The 22,846-nt window shown below is 38.1% G+C and overlaps 1 protein-coding gene across 1 annotated transcript in view; it reads left to right on the top strand.

Annotated features, from left to right (window-relative positions):
• The window catches only part of ITGA8 (integrin subunit alpha 8), a gene marked incomplete at its 5' end in the record, with an annotated part of 168,629 nt that overhangs the window by 27,601 nt on the left and 118,182 nt on the right, over positions 1–22,846 (top strand). The window contains 9 exons of the mRNA XM_080917558.1: positions 681–781; positions 3,134–3,257; positions 7,553–7,614; positions 8,800–8,845; positions 11,306–11,431; positions 11,708–11,752; positions 14,460–14,503; positions 15,819–15,875; positions 18,530–18,582. Coding sequence (XP_080773684.1) covers positions 681–781; positions 3,134–3,257; positions 7,553–7,614; positions 8,800–8,845; positions 11,306–11,431; positions 11,708–11,752; positions 14,460–14,503; positions 15,819–15,875; positions 18,530–18,582 — 658 coding nt within the window. The remainder of the gene's footprint in view (positions 1–680; positions 782–3,133; positions 3,258–7,552; positions 7,615–8,799; positions 8,846–11,305; positions 11,432–11,707; positions 11,753–14,459; positions 14,504–15,818; positions 15,876–18,529; positions 18,583–22,846) is intronic.

Here is a 22,846-nt window from a genome sequence, read left to right on the forward strand (position 1 = left end):
AAAAGCACTTGTTCCTTTTGCAGAGGACACAGGTTCAGATTCCAGCACCCACATGGGGAAGTTCACAATTGCCTATAACCGCAGTTCCAGGGGCTTCGATACTCTTCCAGCCTCTGTGGATACTGTTCACATGTGTACATGCTTATAAGGAGGCACATACACATGAATACATGAAAGAAGAGGGTACCCTTTCTCATTTCTGACCCTAGATGTAAGGTTTGAACTGTTCACCAGGGGATATGATATCCACTATAGGTGTGTGATATATGGCCTCCGTGTGTTCTTCCTACCATCCCTAATTTACTGAGAATTTTTAACGTGAAGAAATGCTGGACATTGGCAATGCTTTGTCTGCACCTATGAAATGAAGACACAGGATTCTTTTCTTGTGGGGGTCTTTGCTTGACTTTAAAATCAGGGTAATTCTGGCCCTTGGAAAAAAACTTTCAACCTTTTAGAAAAGTTTAAAAAAGATTGACATTCATTTTTTTATGTTTATTTATTTATTTATTTATATACTTATTTACATATTCATTGCTCTATATTTTCCTCACTCTGTATCTATTATGTTTATCAATATTTCTATATCTATTTTACACATTTATTAATATGAATTTATTAGTCTACTTTAATTGGCTGTCATACTTCATAAACTATTGATAACTTATCATTCTTGTCAGACAACAGGAAAATCAGAGTTAATGGGACCAAAGAACCTATAGAATTTAAATCAAACCAATGGTTTGGAGCCACAGTGAGAGCTCACAAAGGAAAAGTCGTGGTGAGTATGGACGGTCGTGCTTCACACGGTTTGATACCTGGTTTACACAAGTGCCTTCTGTGTTTGTGTACATTGATAGACTTACTGGTAGCTCAAAGAAATGGGGAACATAAAACCAGACACTCAGTGATGGAAATTAAAGATCATTTTCAAAACGTGCTCAAAGCTATAGGAAATGAAGCCTTCCCTGCCACCCCCAAAAATTTTCGATATTTTCAAACACTTTTAAAATTACTAGGAAAGATGGAAAATGAAAAGCTACATCTTACAGGGCTAAATACTTTATTTCTTAAGACAAATTTAAAAGGCTATTTTAAAGCGAACCAGAGAAAAACCAGAAAGTTGAGGGAAAACAGTCTAGGGTTGTTTAAATGTTTATGCATTGTGGTAACTTTTTTAGAACGGAAAGGTTTTTGCTTAATCGTAAGAGCTTTAAAGACTACCAGATGACCATAATTTCTGGATTCATTAATGATTTTTAAAGTAAGCAATCCCACTTTTTTCTTTTGTTCATTTTTGAGATAAGTTTTCTTTGTGTAGGCTCAGTTGTCCTGGTAGTAGCTTTATAGACACAAGGCTAGTTTTGAACTCACAAAGATCAACCTGCCCCTGCCCCGCCCCCGCCCCCGCCTCCGCCTCGCCCTGCCCTTGGCTCTGACCCCGTCCCCGCCTCAGCCCCTGCCCTGCCCCCCGCCCTGTCCTGCCCCCTGTCCTGCCCCTGCCCCCGGCCTCCCCCCCCCCCCGCTTCTGCTCCTGAGATCTAATTTTTTTCTAGTTCTAATTTTGCCACAGGTTCATTGTAGATAAAGTATCTAAAAAATGCACTTAGTACTGAAAGTGTAAAACCCAGTGTGAGACTCTACAGTTTCAGAATAGACTTTGGGTCTGATAAAGTTTTGCGTATAATGTTGATTGTATTTGCAAGATTTTCTATAATGAAGTATATTATAAAAAAACCAGAGTGTGCCATGAATAAAGCATACTTTTCTTATTGTTGTTGAAATTAACTTTTGCTGGTACAACTCCTGATATTAAGGAAGCTAATTTGAAGGAAGCCCTCTCATTTCATCAACATATTCCTTGAAGTGGCATCATAAGGTGTAGTTTAACAAGTTATGTTTTTTATTTCACCAGAGTCCCAAAACTAGAACATGTTTCTAAATCATTAAGTATTTAATATGGCAAATTACGTAACATAAAATTCAAGAGCTCATTCATAATAACCTGATACACGATTTTTTTATGCTCTCTAGAGGTCATGCATCTAATCTCATACATTTATTAATGAGATTTCTCATGCAAAGCTTCATGTTTAGTGTGGTTATCACTTAAATCAATTCTAAGCAAGACTTAAGTGTGACCAAATGTTTGTGGAGTATGCATAGTTCTCAAAGTTACTGCTCTATAGTTTACTTGGAAACAATCATGGAATGTTTTACTTATAACCTGCAGAGTATTTTGCCAATTTAAAATTGAGCATGCATCTATGGAATGACTTGAGTAGTTCATCTCCATCATGAAGGTTATCTGTGGTCATTGGAGTTTTTCAGAATGAATTTCTCTAGAGCAAGAAGAGTCAGAGAACTGGGTTGCAATACCTTAGAAATGTGTGTCTGTCATTAGCATCTGTCCTTTCAATGCTTGCTGGTCCTCAGTGCTTTTGGACCTCCAGTTTTATTTTGTTTTATAATGAACAAAACCCATTACGTTTAAACTAGTTAAGATCATATGATAGTGAGGGAGCCTGTCTACATAGCAACCACTAATTAAAAGTTCATATGATGCAACTTCAGTAATAAACTAAGGCAGCCCACAAAACAGAGATTTATAAACCTGTGTGAATCTATTGATTTGAAAGGCGTTTTTAGAAATTAACAAGCAGACAAAGGAAGAGATGAGTTATTTTAAGACATAGCATCAATTCATCCACTGTTTGAATGTTTTTTTGCTGTTAGAAAATCCCCTCTTTTAAAAAGAATGAATAGAAAATGTAAGTTCTTGGCCTTTAAAATATAATTTTCTTTTACCAGTTTACTTTTTATTTAATTAAAAATTGTAACATGAGATTTAATCATCTCTTATGTATAGTTTTACAACTTTTAAAATAAATTAATATTAAAACGTAGCTTTGGAAGTTTGTCCCTGGCTACTGTGATACTTACAAGTATGCTGAAGGTCAATTAGTCCACATCACATTTAACATAATCACCTATAACTTTAGGGATACTTGTCAACCATTCAGACAAGACTGGGAATATTCAGGGTTGTGTGGTCATAGACTACTAATACAAATCAACCTATTGTCTGAGAAACCTAAATAAAAACTGTATTTCTTGCCTTCGTTATCCACAGGCTTGTGCCCCTTTATATCACTGGAGAACTCTGAAGCCTAATCCAGCAAAGGACCCAGTTGGCACATGCTATGTAGCAATTCAGAATTTCAGTGCTTACGCTGAGCACTCACCTTGTCGGAACAGTAAGTTGTTTTTATTACTTGAAAGTAAAATTTATCTTGAAAACCTTCAAGCTTAGGAGCTGTGATAGAAGAAATCCAAGATTCAGAATTCTATTGATCTATTCTACATTTATTTGTTTATTTATTTATTTATAACTTTTATAAGCAACTAAGACACTATGGCCAAAGCAATTTAAGGAGAAAAGTTTATTAAAAATTATAATTTCAGAGGATGAGTTCATGACCATCGTGGTAGGAAACATGTCAGGAAGGCACGGTGCTGGCACAGTAGCTGAGAACTTACAACTTACTTATTTTAAACCAAGAGGTTTAAAATCATGAGAATTTTGACAGGAAACTGAGAGTTTGATTTCCTAGGTGTGAGCTAGAGAAATAGTCTCAGGTTAATGATTTTTTATTTTAAACAGCTTTAAAAAAATTAAGAATCTATGCTGAGATTGGGACTCATTTATTCATTCAACTCATGTTTACTGAACACACCTACACCAACTGAAGTGGAAGCTTCTAGTTCTTTAGAAAGTTAGTTACATCAAATGATGTTTTGCTGGGACACACTAAAGCAAACACATCAAAGGCTGTTTTCTTGAAGCAGACATAGGTGAAAGGATGTAATACAGCAAACACTCAAAAGGACCTAGGACGAGTGGTATAAATATGACAGACAGTGGGAGGCCAGCACTGAGCAATGGTTTGGTTTGCTCTGCCTTGCTAAAGACACATGCGTTGATTTGACTTACATAATGTTGTGGAGCTCAACTTATGGTAACATTGCCATTGATAGAAACTTGCCTTTAGCTTCCTGTGGCAGCTTACTGCTTCAGTGTCCTTGCCTTGGGCCAATTGGCAAGCCTGGTGGCTTCCTCAGGATTGAACTACTGCTGCCTGGTATCTGCCTGCTTATACGGACTGGCCTGTAGTTGGCGGTTCATGTGTGGTGTTTGCCTGTGTACAGGACTGGCCTGCAGCTGCTGAGTCATATCTGCTGTTTGCTACAGGACTGAACTGCTGCCAAAGAAGATCAAGCTCACCCGCAAAGAGCTATTGTTAAACAGGTCTACTTCCCCCACATCTTAATAACTTTTCTCCTCCACTACTTCTGCTATATAATTGGCTAGAGGGGTTGAACCCTTATTAAAAGTAGGCTGCAAAAAAATTATGCCACAACCAACTATTCTATATGGAGCGAGTGTGTCAAAGAACTACAGAAAGCAAACCATGTCCAAAGAATGGACATTCTACTGGAAGAGAGGGAAAGCAAACCAAACTAAACTCTCAACACAATATCAAGTAGTAAAAGGTTATACAAATAAATAATTGTGCATATATTCAATGACGTGACCCAAGTCTGAAGGGACAGAGAGAATAGAAACTCTTTAGAAAGGGTTAGAGAGTATTTTCTAGCAGATGACATTTGCAGTGGGGAATGAAGGCATTTCTGACAGTGACAGCCGAGGAGAGTCCATCATCCACACATGCCCATTGACTCTGATAACTTAGACACTTCTGGCTGCTGTGGAGTTCATTCATAAAACCTGTCAACACACCTTGATCTGTGTTTATACTTTATATCCTTGTGACTCCCAGAGCCTGGTAACACTGGTCACAGAATCTCAACCTATGAGGTGCCTGTTTCAACATGAGCTCGAACCATGTTTTAAACACTATAAATTATAGTGCCCAAGAATTTCGAGCTCTGTGGGCACATTATCATGACTGGCTTTTGTTTTTTGTTTTTGTTTTTTTTTCTTTTTTTACTCTCCATTTTCCCAGGTAGAAATATGCAGAGCCAACATGAACTGGAGCTTAGGTGGGGCGGAGGACTTGCTTCCTAGGAGCTGTTTGACTGTAGAACATACTTCCACTATTCATATGCTCAGTCACACTTCCTCCTCTTCAAATCACCCAAAGAGCTGGCTTCCTGTCGTGGCCGAGAGGCTCACAGTCCACTAACACAAAGCCTGCTTGTTCATGAGCATATGGTCAATGCCAGGGAGCGGGGATATCAGCAATATCTCTTTCAAAGGCGATCCGGAAGAAGTAGCTTGTATTACCTCTCCAGCACAGTCCTGGAGGCACCATGGACAATGTGGGCGGTAGCCTGCTCGGTCATCTGCGTGGCATGCCTTCTGTTCTCAGGACCACTCATAATTCAGGTGAGGGTGGTTCTCACAGCCCTTCAGTTTCACATTGGCACATTCATAACCACGAGCGATGAATGGAAATGAGAGGTACACATCCTCAGATTCCTGAGTTTGCACTGGGACATGATGTTTAGAGACACTGTGGGAAAGGGAAACTCCTTAGAGACTCATAAATTATATCTCAATGAGAAAGAGGAAGCGGTCTTGCAGAGCAAAGAACCCATACTCTTCTTTAATGGCAACTCAAAACAAACATTAGAAATTGATTATTTTCTCAATGACGTGTTTTCAGTTAGAGTTTTTTTTTGGGGAGGGTTGTTTTTGGTTTTTTTTTTCAGTGTGTGTCCTGTTTTAAAGTAAAGAATGATCAGGTTTCTGCCCTTCTGCATAATGTACAATATTAAAATAAAGAACCAATTTCAAAAAAAATGGATTTTTGAGGTTTGTGTGCTTATAAATCACTTCTTAAATATAATAAGATGCAATCCACATGGGTTCAAATAGACCACATGATACATTCATGTGTATAACTGAATGTGCATACATTGTACACCCCTGGATTTCAAGAAAACTAGAACCCCATAAATTGAGTTCATATAGATGAGATTCAGAAAGATGAATTTTTAGTGAACTTTATAAAACTGGTAATCACCAGTTCTAACATACAGTTGAAACTGGAGGAATTCATTTGGTGGAAGACATTGTATGGGGTTAGTAAAGCATCTTAAACATAAGGGGAGTGAGATCGGTGCAGTGATGTACACCGGTAATCCCAGGACTGGGCGGTAGAAGCAGGACGATTGGAAGTTCAACGCCATTGTTTGCTACATGGTGGGCTTGGGCTGCATGAGATCTTCTCTCAGCAAACAAACAAACAAGCAAATAGGGACAAAGAGGGTGCCTGTACAGAATTGACAAGGAGAAGCTAAATTTATGAACTGGCAGGAAGAAAGGAAATGGACACAATCTTGGAAAGCTAGAAAGACGGGATCCATTTTGGAGCTGTTGTGAAACAGGCATGCCCAGCCTATTAGAATTTCCTGCAGCCATGTTTGCGGCTCTCCCACCATTGTACTGTAGCGTTGTTTGAATGATATCCTTAGTGAGAAAAACGGAGTTGTTTACATGTTCTCATCAAACTACATAATAACTGAGATCCCCCCACTTAACTACATTTTGACTCTAATTCAAGCACGTTGGGAGTTGTAGGGCCTCTTTGACAGTACCGACTATAGTGAGTAAATTTGGGATCTTAATGTCCTACAGATTTCAATAGCAATATCCTTGGAGTCTCACTATAAAGCTTATAGTTTATGAGAATCTATGACAAAACCTTACTGGTTCTTCAGTTAGTAGAGCAAGCAGAATACAAAATAACCCATTACTGGAGGGTTTCTCTTCTGCCAACATTAGCATTGCAATGTCCTCATGAGATCACTAGAACCTCAAAGATGTAATTTTCAAATTAACCTAATTTAAAATTATGTTCCTGTTAAAGAGCCAGAGATACAGCTCAGTTGGTAGAGCACTTGCCTAGCAGCGAAAGAACCCTGGGCTTGGACCCAGCACTACAACAACTGGTTGAAGTAGTTGACATTTGTAATTTTGGCTCTTTGGAGGTAGAAGTAGGAGGTTCAGAAGTGTAAGCTCATCTTCAGCTACATAGAGAACTGGAGGTCAGCCTGGGCTACATGAAAACTGAAAGAGAAATTTTTTACCATGATTCTTTGCAGAAAGCATACACTGTAGAAATGGCAGAGACAGGAGTGACAATGTAGATATTGCTGTCACATGGGCATTTGGGAACATGATCAGGAAACGGAGGTTTTATTTTGGGGGTGAATACAAGTGTACACCCCAACATAAACCCATCCTTTACTGTGTTCCCCAACTAGAAAATGGGTTGTGTGTGCTGTGCTCCGTAAACCTAATATCATAACCCCACATGCTCATGTCCTAGCAGCATGAATGAGATATTTAGGATCTGAGAATATGCGAAGCTACTCAGTACTGCCAGGAACGCATTTTAAAAAATAAAACACAAATTGCTCTCTTCAGTTCAGTGGTATGTGGGGAAGCAATGGAACAGTCTGTATTGTTTATTAAAATATTTCTCAGAAATGATGTAACAGGTCTATGTTTTGATCTTTCCAGGCAACGCTGATCCTGAAGGCCAAGGTTACTGCCAAGCAGGCTTTAGTCTAGACTTCTATAAGGTGAGTCTTATGATTTCAGCATTGGCTATGGGATGAGTTTTCCTGTCATGGTTGCTACTTTTTTTACCCTCTGACTTTCCCCATCCCGAACCCCCGAACAGTAATAGCCAGAGATGCTTTGGGATCATACATATCTGGCAACTTCTTCTTGAGATTTTGTTTATGTTTTTGTTTTTCTATTCACTGTTTCTATCTAAATTTAAGCACATGATAATAACTTGGAGAAACATGGGAGATTAAGCAACTTCCTTCTCACCCAGCATTAACCATTCTTGAATACAAATGGAAAAAGCTCATTTATAAAGATCACAAGAATCTATCTCTCTTGCTTAGCTGTAATTGGCTGCTTTGATTTAATATGCATATTAATATTTACATAGCCCCTCAGAAAACAAAGAACATTGACAGATGTATGAAGGAAAAGGATTTTATGCCTTTGAGAATAGTGTGGAGAAATTTTAGAAATATATGCTTTTTCTTTTGTTGGCTCACTTCACTATGATTGCTTTCTTTGATATTTTCCATGCAAGTTAGGGTTTGAAGCTCGAGAATAGGGCTGATTAATCTAGAATTCTTGCTTTCTTGTTTCGAGAGGGGGTAGGATTACAGTTTTTTTTTTTAATGATATTACACTTCTTTATTTACTCATTGGAGAGAAATGTCTTTTATAGTATGGAAGAGCTCAGAAGACAATTTTGGGGACTCAAATCTCTCCTGCCTTAAGAGTTCCAAATATCAAATTTAGCTGGTCAGGCTTGATGGCAAACACCTTTATCCACTGAGCCATATTGCTGGATATATACTATTAAAGGCAACGTTATTGTTGCCTTAAAAATAATTGAAATTAATTTATTTTTTGTTGCCAAGATTTTCAAAAGACCATGCTGCTTGGTGCCTTGCTCAGTTCCAGCATTCCCCCAACCCTAAATTTATATGTTCTCAAGGGAGCCAGGTTAAAGTGCTTGAGTGAAATTAAAATTATTTAACATAACACACTAAGTAGCTAGAAGGGAAACAAAGAAAGAAAGAAAACAATTTTCAGGCCTCAGATGTAAGGACCTCTTTAAGGAAGTGTAGTTTTACGAGAAACCAAGTGTTGGAGCAATGCTTGTTAGCAGTGACTCAGCAGCCTTTAAAACAACTGGCGTCTTGTCCACATGTTCCCTTGATGCTTCTGTTTTGCAGAATGGAGACCTTATAGTGGGAGGACCTGGAAGCTTTTACTGGCAAGGTATGTTCCCTATCAGAGGAAAGGCATGTTTGTTGTTACTAGCTCAGGCAAGCAGGCACAGCACCAAATGTTGGCTTTTCCGAAGAACACTAACCCTTTCTTGACTGGAGCATTGTGGCAATTTGCTCTTTGTTGTACAAAGGGTGTTTCTAAAGCATTCTAAAGTCTTCTACTGATCCCTCCACTAAGAACATACTGAAATTATACACTACCCTTTGATAGATGCTGGTGACTATACTGAGAACACAGACTTGTTGGGTCTGAGAACAGAAGCCTGGTAGGGACATAGTCCCTTGAGTCAGGGCCTTTCACTGAACTAGATCTAGCAGGTCACCTGAAATGCTGTTCCAGTCTCCATATATGGGGAATACATGTACACATGAATATGAAGTACTCCCTTCAATACATACATATGAATATTTTAAAAAATTAAGACTTCGGGAAAGATCCAGGAAGATGGATTTATGACTGATTTGTAAATGAAATTACTGTTAAAACTTTAGTGACATAGGTAATTAAAGACATAAAACAATATTTCCTTCTCTTAAAATTATTTCACAAACTGAAAAAATATGTCTCATGCCAGAGATAAATGTAAACTGAACATTATTTTATGTGTATAAATATTTTCTTCTAATCTTGTAATTAATTCTTTCATTTAAAGTAGAAAAATACCTTTTGATTTAATAGCTGTTTAGTTAGTCATGTAACTAAATATTTCACATAATTAAAATATCTGCTTAATTAATCATGTAATCAATTACTTCATTTAGAGAAGAAAAGTATCTTAAGAGATTGATAGTCACTTAGGCACAAGAAAAACCTTACCTGAGATACAGAATTTAAAATCTTACAGACTTAGCATCTTCATTGACCCAGCTAATGAGAACTGGCAACAGGAAGGACATGGTAGAAAGGAAGGGAACACGTGGCTAAAAGTCAGAGAAAACTGGCAGATTCTACAGATATTCTTCATAAATTCTGGTGAAACTCATTGTCTTGATATTGAAGCACTCCTTGGGTCCTATCACATAGAAATATTTACAGCCCAGTTTCACTGGCTTTTATTCTTTTCTTGACTTCAACCCCAGAGGCTTGGAATTCCCAAAGAATAAGGTAGCTTTAAATTTGATATTAAGTACAGTGCTCTCAAAAGCATGTCTTCCTTTTATGTTTAAAAAAAGCATGAGTTGACATTTTGCCTAAGATGTCCTCACTCAGTATTCAGAAGGGTGGACTTTTACAAGTGACAATGTATTTTATATACTTGTGTGTTTCAATACAATCACATTTCAAGACTTCCTAGAGTGACTTAGGGAGATATGAGCAAAGTTCTTATCAACCTTGGTATCCATGAGAGTTAGTCTCCCTCCCTCCCTCTCTCTCTCTCTCTCTCTCTCTCTCTCTCTCTCTCTCTCTCTCTCTCTCTCTCTTCTCTCTCTCTCTCTCTCTCTCTCTCTGGTGAAGTTTTTAGATCTCATTGGACATAGCTGCCTTCTACTATTACATTTTCATGGTTTCTCTATATAGTTTTGCAATAAATGTATAAGGTTCAAATCCTACCCTCAACAGGGCTGAGGACTTTATAATCTGTCAAATAAACAAGTTCCACATATATTTGCAAAAAATTAAAACTCCTTATTGTAATGCAAAGGAAACTTTGGTTGTATAGCCACTAGCAAAATTATGTGACCTTTGAGTGAGAACACAATCAATTTCTTTAAGCATCTCTTTAAGCATCTCTCTCTCTCTCTGTCTCTCTGTCTCTCTGTCTCTCTCTCTGTCTCTCTCTCTCTCTCTCTCTCTGTATATATATATATATATGTGTGTGTGTGTGTGTGTGTGTGTGTGTGTGTGTATTACTGTTTGATGTTACAGTTCTTTCTGACTGAAGCATAGCAGTTTAGTTTTGTTGTTGTTCTTTGTTTTGGAGACAGGGTCTCATGTAGCCCTACCTGAGCTCGAACCTACTGTGTAGCCCAGGATGATCTTGACCTGATGCTTCCACATCCACCTCTAAAGTGCTGGAATCAGAGGCATGTGTCTTCTTGCTCCCTTCTCAGTTTTATGTTGAGCTCTAGACTGAATCCAGAGCTTCATGCATGCTGTGTAGACAGTCTATGAAATGAAGACCATCCCGAATTTAGACCACGCATCTAAACATGAATTTCACTTGCAACTGTCTTTATTTCTTCCTATTTTTATCACTTGAAGGCACAGAGGGGACATACATTAAAAGTACAGGAAGAATGGATAAAACATTGCCATTCTTCTCTGGAATTTCTACTAGAATAGAAAGTTCTAGCCAGTTATAATTAACCTCTGTCTGTCAGTTTTGGGGGCAGGTACGGACCAAGTCCTTGATAGCATTCAAGAGTGTGTGGTGTGGTTCCAGGTTTGATGAGCAAGAGTCTGACCCTGGCATTCATTCAGTCCATGTATTGATTTGTTCCATCACAGGTCAGGTGATCACGGTTAGTATAGCAGACATCATTGCAAATTACTCATTCAAGGATATTCTACGAAAACTGACCGCAGAAAAGCAGACAGATGTGGCTCCAGCTTCCTATGACGACAGCTACCTTGGTAGGAACCACTTGCTCCAGTACTGGTAGTTTCTCAGAAGGCAAGCAAATTAAATGAAATGCAGTGTTTTGTTTTGTTTTGTTTGTCCTGACTTATTTGGTGTTATCTGACATCTTTTGAAAGCTTTCTTTCTTATTATTTTGAGGAGACCCTTTTAAAAATGTTTGTAGAGGTTTCTGACCATCAAAGTATCATGATAGAACTTTCACTTTTTCTAGATACAACTCATTTTTTTAATCAAATGCAATTCATTCTTTTTCTTTCTCTTTAATATAGGATATTCGGTCGCTGCTGGAGAATTCACTGGGGACTCTCAGCAAGGTCAGGGACATCACTGAACTTAAGTCATTTTAAACACTTGGAGAATGCTAAATGACATAAGTTTTATTCTAAATATGATTGATTTTTGCTACACAAAGATTTATGTAGAAGAAATGTATATACTATGTAATAATATTTTGTAGAAAAATATATACATTGACACAGCATTTTATCTAAAAGAATTTCATAAGAATCTGTTTTACAGCCTGGTCTACAGAGTGAGTTCCTGGGTATCAGGGATACACAAAGAAACCCTGCCTCAAACAAAGAAAATCAAAAACAAAAACAAAAAAAAACAGCAACAAAAAACCCAAACAAACAAAAAGAATCAATTCCTATCCCTATAAAATCTAATTAAACAAGTAAAACTGAGGAAAGCTGTCTAGAACAATAGATGAGAACCATACAGATGATTAGATGACTTAGGCAATAACCACACTTGCATGATAGGTCAGAATGAAAAATCAAAATTTTCTACTCTAATTTATAGCATTGTCTATGACAGGCTTCTTCTTCTACCTGTCAGCACCCAACATGTCAACATTGTTCCCCTTTCTCCATTAGATGTGCCCAATCCCAAATAACAGAATAAATTATTCTCATAGACAGCCTTCATTGTTTATCCTTTTTCCAAACCTTAAGTCTCGAATCCTGTCTTTCCACAAGACTCAGCTTAAAAATATACATATTATTTATTTTATGTCTATGAGTACATTATGTCTGTCTTCAGACACAACAGAAGAGGGCATCAGGGATCAGATCCCATTACAGATGGCTGTGAGCCACCATGTAGTTGCTGGGAATTGAACTCAGGACCTCTGGAAGAGCAGTCAATGCTCTTAACCACTGAACCATCTCTCCAGCCCAGTACTTAACTTTTTAGACCAGTTTTCAACTGCATGTCTTCAATTCCTAATTAGCATTGTCCTTCTATAAATGCCTGTGTCATCTAATTTTTCTGCTCTTCTAAGGTATTTGCCACCCATTTATTAGTTACAGACGTTTTGTGCATCTACTATGTGCCAGAATCTGTTAAGTGATATGAATGCAGAAGTAAACAAATTCTTCTTAAGCTCAGAGATTACACTCTATTGGGTCTGACAAACATAAAGCATCTGATGTCTTTTAAGGTTTTATTGCTGTGAAGAGATACCATGACCACAACAACTCTTATAAAGGGAAATATTGGATTGAGTTTGGCTTACAGTTCAGAGGTTTAGTCGATTATCACCATGGTAACATAACAGCATGAAGACATATCTGTAACTTTCACTGGATTTCAGAAATATCTAGAAAAGGCATTCAGACTTTGTATAAATTGAGAATTTGTAAAATAGAGGCTCTGTCAAAGGCATCTCAAACAGTTCATTAGACCACTGACAAAGGCATCTTAAACAGTTCATTAGACCACTGACAAAGGCATCTTAAACAGTTCATTAGACCACTGAGAATCTACGGTCATCCATGCTCACTATTGATAGGACAAGTCGGGGACCTGTGTGAAAGAGAACTTGAGGACCTAGAGATGATTCAGTGAGCAAAAACCAGCTACACAAGAGGAAAGACCTGAGTTTTGGTCCTCAGCACCGATATAAAAAGTCTAGTGCAACACCAAAGACCTGAGGGCAGAGATATGACTCCTTGAGGCTCAGTGAACAGAGTCTAAGTTGAATGGTAAGTTCAGTGAGAGACCTTGTCTCCAAAAACAAAAGTAGAAAATGATAGAAGACAGTACTAGGTATCAACCTTTGGCTACGATCTACATACTCATGAGCACACACACACCTGTTATGTATGCACACACATTCACACACACACACACACACACACACACACACACACACACACAAGGAAATAAATAAATAAATAAATAAATAAATAAATAAATAAATAAATAGACAAAAAAGTATGAGGAGAAAAAAATAACTTTATGAACTCTAGGTGTGGATTGTTAATATGGAATCCTTGGCCTGTAGTGATTGGCTCACAGATGGCCCTCATGATAATTGAACCTCCCAAGGAGGACTTTGTGGTGGTATAAAAGATATCCCCAGAGCAGAAGTTAGCAAAGCTTCAGTGAGAGGTTTAACTTTAAATCACATGCAGTCCCACAAAGACAGGAGGACATTCCAAAGGGCAGAGTTGCGTGCTATCTGGTATGCAAATTGCAACAGCTCAAAGTGTGACTTTTGCTTGCTCATTTTCTGTTTTCTGTAAAGAATCATCAGACAGAATGCAATTGCAAACCCTGATTCCCAGTTTGTCACACTCTGCACCGCCATTTACAAAGCTACCCTCCGAATTAGTCATTTACAAGGCACTGGCGTCCTTCGCACTTAGCTGCTAAAGAACTTTAAATATACCAGAAGCTGGAGAGATGGCTACATACAACTCATGGAAACATAAGGACCTGAGTTCTGTCCTCAGGACTCATCCAAAATAGACACAGTGGTGGCTTGTGCTTTTAATTCCAGGGCTGGGAAGGCAGAAGCAGGCAGATTATTGAGGCTCCCCGACTGGCCTGGAGGAGCTGAGATAATGTCATAAGCCCTAAATCCCAGGGAGACTCTGTCTCAAAAATCCAAGGTGGATATCAACACCCAAGATTCTACTCTGGCCTTTTTGACACCTGTATATGTGTGCACCCCATGCACATGAATATACATGTATATGTTGGTCCCCTCTAAATGACTCTTCTTATCCCTAGAATTGGTAGCTGGGATTCCCAGAGGAGCACAGAACTTTGGATATGTGAGTATCAAGATACATTCCAGGCATGTTCTGTGTGACTTTAGGCCGTTATAAATGTTCTTTACTAATTATTCCTGCTATAGTAGTGGGCTGTTTTTCTACTTAAACCAAAAGGGAACAAATAAAAACCATGCTAGCTGTGTGGTTTTGGGGGAGTCCATGTGAAAGCAAAATGGGAGGTGCATTGCTTTTGCAAAGACTTAATTATCAAACATACCCACAAAATTCCATTGAATCTTGTATTTCCTCCTTCACGAAGATACATGTCACTGGATTTAAAGGCTACCTAAAGGATGAGCTTACCTGGAGGTCCCTAACTCATTTCTGTGCAAAGGTACTTTTACAACAAGCTCTCATTCAAAAATGTCAGGTTTAAGGCAATAATGTTTAATCCCAAAGTTAGAATAAAGATATTCACAAAAGACAACACGAAAGGGCTTGAAGGGTGAGGGAGGAAGCTCAGTCAGTTAGGGGATTAATGTACAAGCACAAGAACATGTATTTGATTCTCAGGCTTTGTGTGGAAATAGTCATTCCCAGCACTAGGGAAGGAGAGATAGGCTAACCCCTAGAACTTGCTTCCTAGCCTGCTGAACTCAACTGGCAAGCCTCAAGCCAAAGAGAGACCCTGTCTTAAAGAGGGAGGTAGAGGTCTCCTGAGGAATGACACTTGACCTTGACCTCTGGCTTCCATATGCATGTGGACATATGTGTCCGGCCACACCCAGACAAGCATATCCCTGTAGCTACAATGAGTATTTAAGACATGCATAATGTTGATACTTTCCTACCACTCAAGAAGTTCAGAAGAATCCAGAGTATGAAGTCAACCTAGGCTACACAGGAAGTTCTAGGTCAGCTTAAGATGTTTGAATCCCTGTCTGACAAAGTAAATTAAAACATAATACAATCTAGACAATATATACAATTTTCAGGTTTGTATTTGATGAAAGAGAATTAATGGAGGCTACTTTTCTCTGTGTGGATAGGATTTAAAAAGTTTATTTCCAATGAGCCATTGATCAGCTTCCTAATAGCATCAGCACACAGGTTTGCCTTTAACAAAAATCATGATCAGACAAAATAACTGGCCAACATGCCAACTGTTGTCCATATCTTTGGATTTAATTATTTCCCCTTCTAGGGTCATCAGCATGCTCTTTGTTTATAAAGTTTAATTGCCTTTTGCTAAGATTATGCATGGGGGCTAACTAAATATTATATTTCATTAGAATCTCAAATGATTTTAAATTGTCATCATTTAACATTGTCTGATGCTGTTCAATGATAAACTGTCTCACTTCTGCAATTTCAGGTCTCCATCATTAACTCCACAGATATGACCTTCATTCATAATTTTACTGGGGAACAGGTAAAGACTTTTTGGTTGTTGTTGTCTTGATGAAGAGTCTCAGTCAAATTCTCCTGGGACTCACTGCGTAACCCAGGTTGGCCTTGAACTCATGTCAGTTCCTCCTGCCTCACCCTCCCTAGTACTGAGATTACAGATTCTCACCATTACACCCAGCCTAAGGAACAGACATTTAATTAATACAAAACAAGCAATGATCATATCATGTATTCACTCATTTGCTCAGGAAGTAATGAACCCTGGGTACAATGGCATACCTAATCAATCCCAGCCCTCAAGCTGCTATGTGTGGAAGAAGCAGAATGCGACAGTGGATTCTACTTCAGGTGGCAATCAATGACTTGAAGAAAATAAAACAAAATTGTATGATATGGCGGAAGTAGTACAAAGGCTGACAGCTTAACACAAAGCCAGTGGCAAAGAAAGCACAGGCTACCACACAGGAGCTAGCTGGACAAATCAAAGGTTCCCAAGGGCTGCCATGGTAATAAGCAAGCAAGAACTAGGTCAGAACTGAGGGTAAATGTGTGACACCTCCTGTGAGTGCTAGTCTAGAACTATCTGGTTTTAAGGGTTTTCTGTTGCCACACTCATGTAAAATCAAGTGTATACCATGAAGCAATCTTCATTAAGCTCCTTTTTTCTTTTTTCATTTGTGGTGCTGAGGTGAAATACAGGCCCATGCCCACATTCGCTATGTGCTCTACCTTGAGCTAAACCCTAGCTCTTGCTTGTTTGGATAGTCTCTCACTATGGTATTGTGACCTGGCAACATTTTTTGCTTTTTTTCCCCCCAAACACTGAAGGTTATCCTGCCCTCCAGAAAAACAATGTTCAGAGAACCAATTAGCAAGAATTTTGAAGGAACAGAAAGAGCCTTTCATATCTTGTCCAAAATTTTGAGTCTGGGCCCAAGTACCTATTGTTGTGAAGTTTTCAACAAGGAATTTCATACCTCTCCTGGTACTTTGTTGGGTGTAGAGATAAATGAGGCTGAGGTGACAGTGACGGTGGATGGGTAGATCAGGTTTGAATTGCTCTTCTAGAGGTATTTAGTGTCATAATGGAGTCTATCCTGATCCATGCATTGTTCAGGAATTGCAGGAAGGAGAACATAGCTTGTCTTATTTATATTGTGGGTTCTTTCTTTCTCCTACCCTTTATACTCCCCAGCCCCATATCACCCTCTATCACTAGATAAGTAAGAAAGAAGAGAGAAAAATCTGGACCTAATTTCATTCTTTTGTTCTTTGATCATAACTACTAATAAACTGCAACCAGCCCCCCTGAATAACCAACAACCCCTCAACCCACCTACAAGGCTCTAGCATGTACATACCCTCGGAAAAGATCGAGAATGCCAAGCATCTCCCAATCGCAGAAACTATCTGCAGCTGCCAAAACCGTGCCTGGAGTAAATCATAGTCAGTTGCTACGAAGCAGCTCCATATCCCACAACTGGGGTTAAAATAAAAGCACATTCTTACAATATATCTGTGTTTTCTAAAGAAACCAAAATTCCAAAATTGTCACTACAGGAAAGAGCTCAAAATAGACTGAAGTTTGCCTTCCAAGGAACATAGCTTATAGTGGACTATATTTTGATGGAATTAGTGGATTATTGGAGATAAAGTCAGCTAAAATATCAGACTGTAGACTAAAGAAACAACGATGGGGCTAGAGCCTTTGGGAAGGTGCTTGTGATGCAAACATGAACACGCAATTTGCAGTACCTGTTGGAAGAGGGGCAGGTACAATGGTAAACACCTGTAACCTCAGTGTTTGGGAACCAGAGAAAAGAAAATGTTGCCAAAAATACTGAATATAATCCAGATTAGCAAACTCCAAATTTATTAAGAGTCCCTGTCTCAAAATTTTATGGTAAGGAAAAAGTGAGGAGGATGCTAATCTTCACCCTAACACACATGTACACACATATATACACCTGTATACACATGTGAACATGTAAACACACACACAGAACCACATTGGTAAGACTGTCCAAATTGAAACAAATTCTAAAACTATTTTAAAACAATTCTGAAGGAAAACTGTGGGAGATTATTGTATATTATTTACACTCACTGAAAAGACTTGGAAGTCTCATTAAATATGATCTCACTGTGATTTGATGAGTTGTGGATTTCCCTAAAATTAAAATCATATTGCGATTTAATAACATAGAAACCAAACTAGATAGCATAATTCCTGCTTTACTTTTCTGTCACTGTGCTTATGAGTACCATCTGTTCTTTGAGGATGCCATGTGGAATCTCAGACCTACACAGTGTAGCATCTGAAAATGCCCTGAAGTCCTCCACATCAGTCGATTCTGTGGAGTTCTGAACTAAGTGTGCTAAAGCACTAGAGGTCATAAAAGACTGCAAGTAGCAAAGAGCCTCTAATAGTTTTGTCCACCAATTGAATGGACCTAATGTATCCAGAGGATGTACCAGCAGATGTCAGGATTATTATGGAGGGAATTATTCATTAGGTCAGAGGTTAGACTAAATGACTTGAACACTTGGAACAAGATCTGGGGCCTATGAATTCAAATGCAAAAATGTAGCATGGTGAGAGCCATTTCTCATGAATAATTAAGAGGTGACTATAAACTTGGCTTCCTGAACACAAAATCTATTATTGTATTGCAGATGGCATCTTATTTTGGATATACTGTGGTGGTATCAGATGTTAACAATGATGGGTAAGTTTATAAGAACTTTTCCCTTGCTGTATGTTATGTCCATTCATAAAAGATGTTATATATTTCCTTCAGAGACCACATCCTTTTGTACTTCCTGAACAAGATAGAGGCCCTCTTGTTTTAACTTTTCGTTCAGGACAAGAGGATGCATGTAATAAAGAATTCTGTCATCTTATTTTATGTCTTGCTGAGAGTTTCCACATCTGCCACTTCTAAAAAGAGGAAAATTTTGTTTGGTTGTACTCGGATATTATTCAAAAAGTGGCCATTTAACATTCAAACACCACAGCTAGTGAGAAGCTTGCTCGTCTACGACTCTTTGTGTCTGGTGATTCTCTGTTCATGTGATACAATTATAAAATGTTTTACACGTCTATAATTTTTTTCCTTCTTACATCACTTTAGCCAGCCTATCAGTAAAATCCATAAAGGACATAAAAAATGAAATTATTGGAAATCCTAAATTCAAATCCTAAAAACTGCAGTAAAATTACAGTTGACCTTGAACTAAACTCCACTACTGAATTGTGGTTGTGTGGAAGAAATTGTGTCAAAAGTAAGTGATTATACACTACCTTTGTTTTATCAAGGCACTTGAGAGATAGTTTGGCAAAGTATAAAGAAAACATTGGCCAAGTGTGGCAGTGAGTGTGTGTAACAAGATGTTCTGAGACTGAAATAGGGGCATTGTGAGCTCAAGTATACAGTAGGGTATGTAGGACAGAGCAGAGAGTAGACAAAGGGAAGGAAGGGACAAAGGAGGAGGAGGAGAGGAAGGGGGTGGTAGTTAAGGAGAAGAAACGTTTTAAGTTGAAATGTACTGGTGAAACATTTGACAAATTTCGTTGGAAAGTCTCCTATGGAAGGCATTATTCTTAGGAACCCAAGGCACTGTATAAGGTGAGTGAGGCAGATGGGCCTCTGCTCTCACAGAGATTACACAGTTTTATGCAAAGCAAGTATCTGAAGCATCCTTACTTACTTTGTGATCAGAGCCAGTCATCTTCCATAGACCATCACTTTCTCCTTTGTTCATCTTATTATGCTTTTTTTGTTCCAAACAACTTTATTTTAAAAAAACAAAGATAAATGTACAGATTTTAAAAGCATTTTTGCATAAAAGTATATGAATATATTATTGTCAGGACTTGATTATTTTTAAGGTTTCATAGTGTGCATTAAAATCTTACTAGTTACAATGAACATAAAGTACATGTAAAACAAGATGTAACCTGAAAATAGTCAGTTTTTTGGTGTGTAAAGATTAAGCATAATGATTTTTCATCTTTTTTTCTGGCCCTTGTTTTTCTTTAACTTCATATAGTCTGTGACTTGTTTCTGGGGTGTCCAGATCTTTCTGGGGTTAGTATTCAATTATCAGTGACTGCATATTATGTCTGTCCTTTTGTGACTGGGTTATCTCACTCAGGATGATATTCTCTAGATGCATCCATTTTCTTAAGAATTTCATAAAGTCATTCTTTCTGATAGCTGAGTAGTACTCCATTGTGTAAATATACCACAATTTTTGTATCCATTCATCTACTGAAGGACATCTGGGTACTTTCTAGCTTCTGGCTATTATTAATAGAGCTGCTATAAACATTGTGGTGCATGTGTCTTTGTTGTATATTGGTGTGTCTCTGGGGTAAATGCTCAGAAGTGGAATAACTGAGTCTTCAGGTACTACTATGTCCAATTTTCTGAGGAACCTCCAGACTGATTTCCAGAGTGATTTTACCAATTTACAACCCTACCAACAGTGGAGAAGTGTTCCTCTTTCTCCGCATCCTCGCCAGCATCTGCTGTTATCTGAATTTTTGATCTTAGCCATTCTGACTAGTGTGAGGTGGAATCTCAGGGCTGTTTTGATTTGAATTTCCCTTATGACTAAAAATGTCGAGCACTTCCTTAGGTGCTTCTCAGCCATTTGATATTCCTCAATTGAGAACTTTTTGTTTAGCCCTGTATCCCAGTTTTTAATAAGGTTGTTTGATTCTCTGGTTTCTAACTTCTTGAGTTCTTTGTATACCTTGGATATTAGGCCTCTATCAGATGTAGGGTTGTTAAAGATCTTTTCCCAATCTGTTGGCTGCCATTTTGTTTTCTTGGCAGTGTCCTTAGCCTTAAAGAAACTTTGCAATCTCATTAAGTACCATTTGTCGATATTTGACCTTAGAGCAGGAGCCATTGGTGTTCTGTTCAGGAAATTTTCTCCTGTACCTATTTGTTCTAAGATTTTTCCCTGCTTTCTCTTTTAATAGTTTCAGTGTACCTGGTTTAATGTGGAGATCTTTGATCCACTTGCACCTGAGCATTGTACAAGGAGATAAGAAAGGGTCTATTTTTATTCTTCTGCATGCTGAGTGCCAGTTGGACCAACAAAATTTGTTGAAGAGGCTGTCCTTTTTTTGTGTGAATGTTTATAGATCTTTGTCAAAAATCAAGTGAGCATATATGTGAGGGCTCATTTCTGGATATTCTATTCTATTCTATTGATCCACATGCCTATCTCTGTACTAGTACCATGCAGTTTTGAACACAATTGTAATATAGCTTGAGGTCAGGGATGCCCGCAGATGTTTTCTTGTTATTAAGGATGGATTTCACTATTCTAGGTCTTTTGTTATTCCAGATGACATTGCACATTGCTCTTTTCAACTCTATGAAGAATTGGGTTGGAATTTTGATAGGGATTGCATTGAATCTGTAGATTGCTTTTGGTAAGATGGCCATTTTTACAATGTTGATCCTTCCAATCCATGAGCATGGGAGATCTTTCCATTTTGTGAGATCTTCCTCGATTTTCTTCTTTAGAGATTTGAAGTTCTTTTCATACAGGTCCTTCACTTGCTTAGTTAGAGCCACACCAAGGTATTTCATAGTTTTTGTGACTATTGTAAAGGTTATCTTTTCCCTAATTCCTTTTTCCATATGTTTGTCCTTTGAGTAGAGGAAGGCTACTGATTTGTTTGAGTTAATTTTATATCCAGCCACTTTGCTCAACTTGTTTATCAGCAGTAGGAGTTCTCTGGTGAAATTTGTGGGTCACTTAAGTACACTATAATGTCATCTGCAAACACTGATATTTTTACTTCTTCCTTTCCAATTTGTATCCCTTTGATTTCCTTTTGCTATCTAATTGCCCTGGCCAGGACTTCCAGTACTATGTTGAACAGGCAGGGGGAGAGTGGGCAGTCTTTTCTAGTCCCTGATTTTAGTGGGATTGCTTCAAGTTTTTCCCCTTTTAATTTGATGTTGGCTTCCTGTTTGCTGTATATTGCTTTCACTGTGTTTACTTATGAGCCTTGGATTCCTGTTCTTTCCAAGACTTTTAACATGAAGGACTGTTGAATTTTGTCAAATGCTTTCTCGGCATCTAGTGAGATGACCATGTGGTTTTTTTTTTTCTTTTAGTTTGTTTATATGGTGGATTACGTTGATAGATTTCCATATATTAAACTATCCCTGCATCACAGGGATGAAGCCTACTTGATCATGGTGAATGATCATTTTGATGTGTTCTTGGATTCGGTTTGCAAGGATTTTGTTGAGTATTTTTGCATCAATGTTCATAAGTGAGATTGGTCTGAAGTTCTCTTTCCTTGTAGGGTCTTTGTGTGGTTTAGGAACAAAGATTATTGTGACCTCAAGAAATGAGCTATGTAGAGTTCCATCTAACCCTATTTTGTGGAATAGTTTGGAGAGTATTGGTATTAGTTCGTCAATAAATGTCTGATAAAATTCTGCACTGAACCCATCTGGACCTGGGTTGTTTTTGGTTGGGAGGCTTTTGATGACTACTTCTATTTTTTTAGGTGTTATGGGGACTATTTAGATGGTTTACCTGGTCCTCGTTTAACTTTAGTATCTGGTGTCTGTCTAGGAATTCATCCATTTCCTCCAGATTTTCCAGCTTTGTTGAGTATAGGTTTTTGAAGTAGGATCTGATGATTTGGTGAATTTCCTCAGTTTCAGTTGTTATGTCTCCACTTTCCTTAATGATTTTGTTAAATTGGATACTCTGTCTTTGCCCTCTTGTTAGTCTGGCTAAGGGTTTATCAATCTTCTTAATTTCTCAAAGAACCAGCTCTTGGTTTTATTGATTCTTTGAGTGGTTCTTTTTGTTTCTATTTGGTCAATTTCTGCTCTGAGTTTGATTATTTTTTGCCGTCTACTCCTCTTGGGTATATCTGCTTCCATTAGTTCTAGAGCTTTCAACTGTGCTGTCAATTTGCTAGTGCATGCTCTCTCCAGTTTCTTT

This window comes from Micromys minutus, assembly GCF_963924665.1.
Source record: "Micromys minutus genome assembly, chromosome: 6".
Classification (NCBI taxonomy): Eukaryota; Metazoa; Chordata; class Mammalia; order Rodentia; family Muridae; genus Micromys; species Micromys minutus.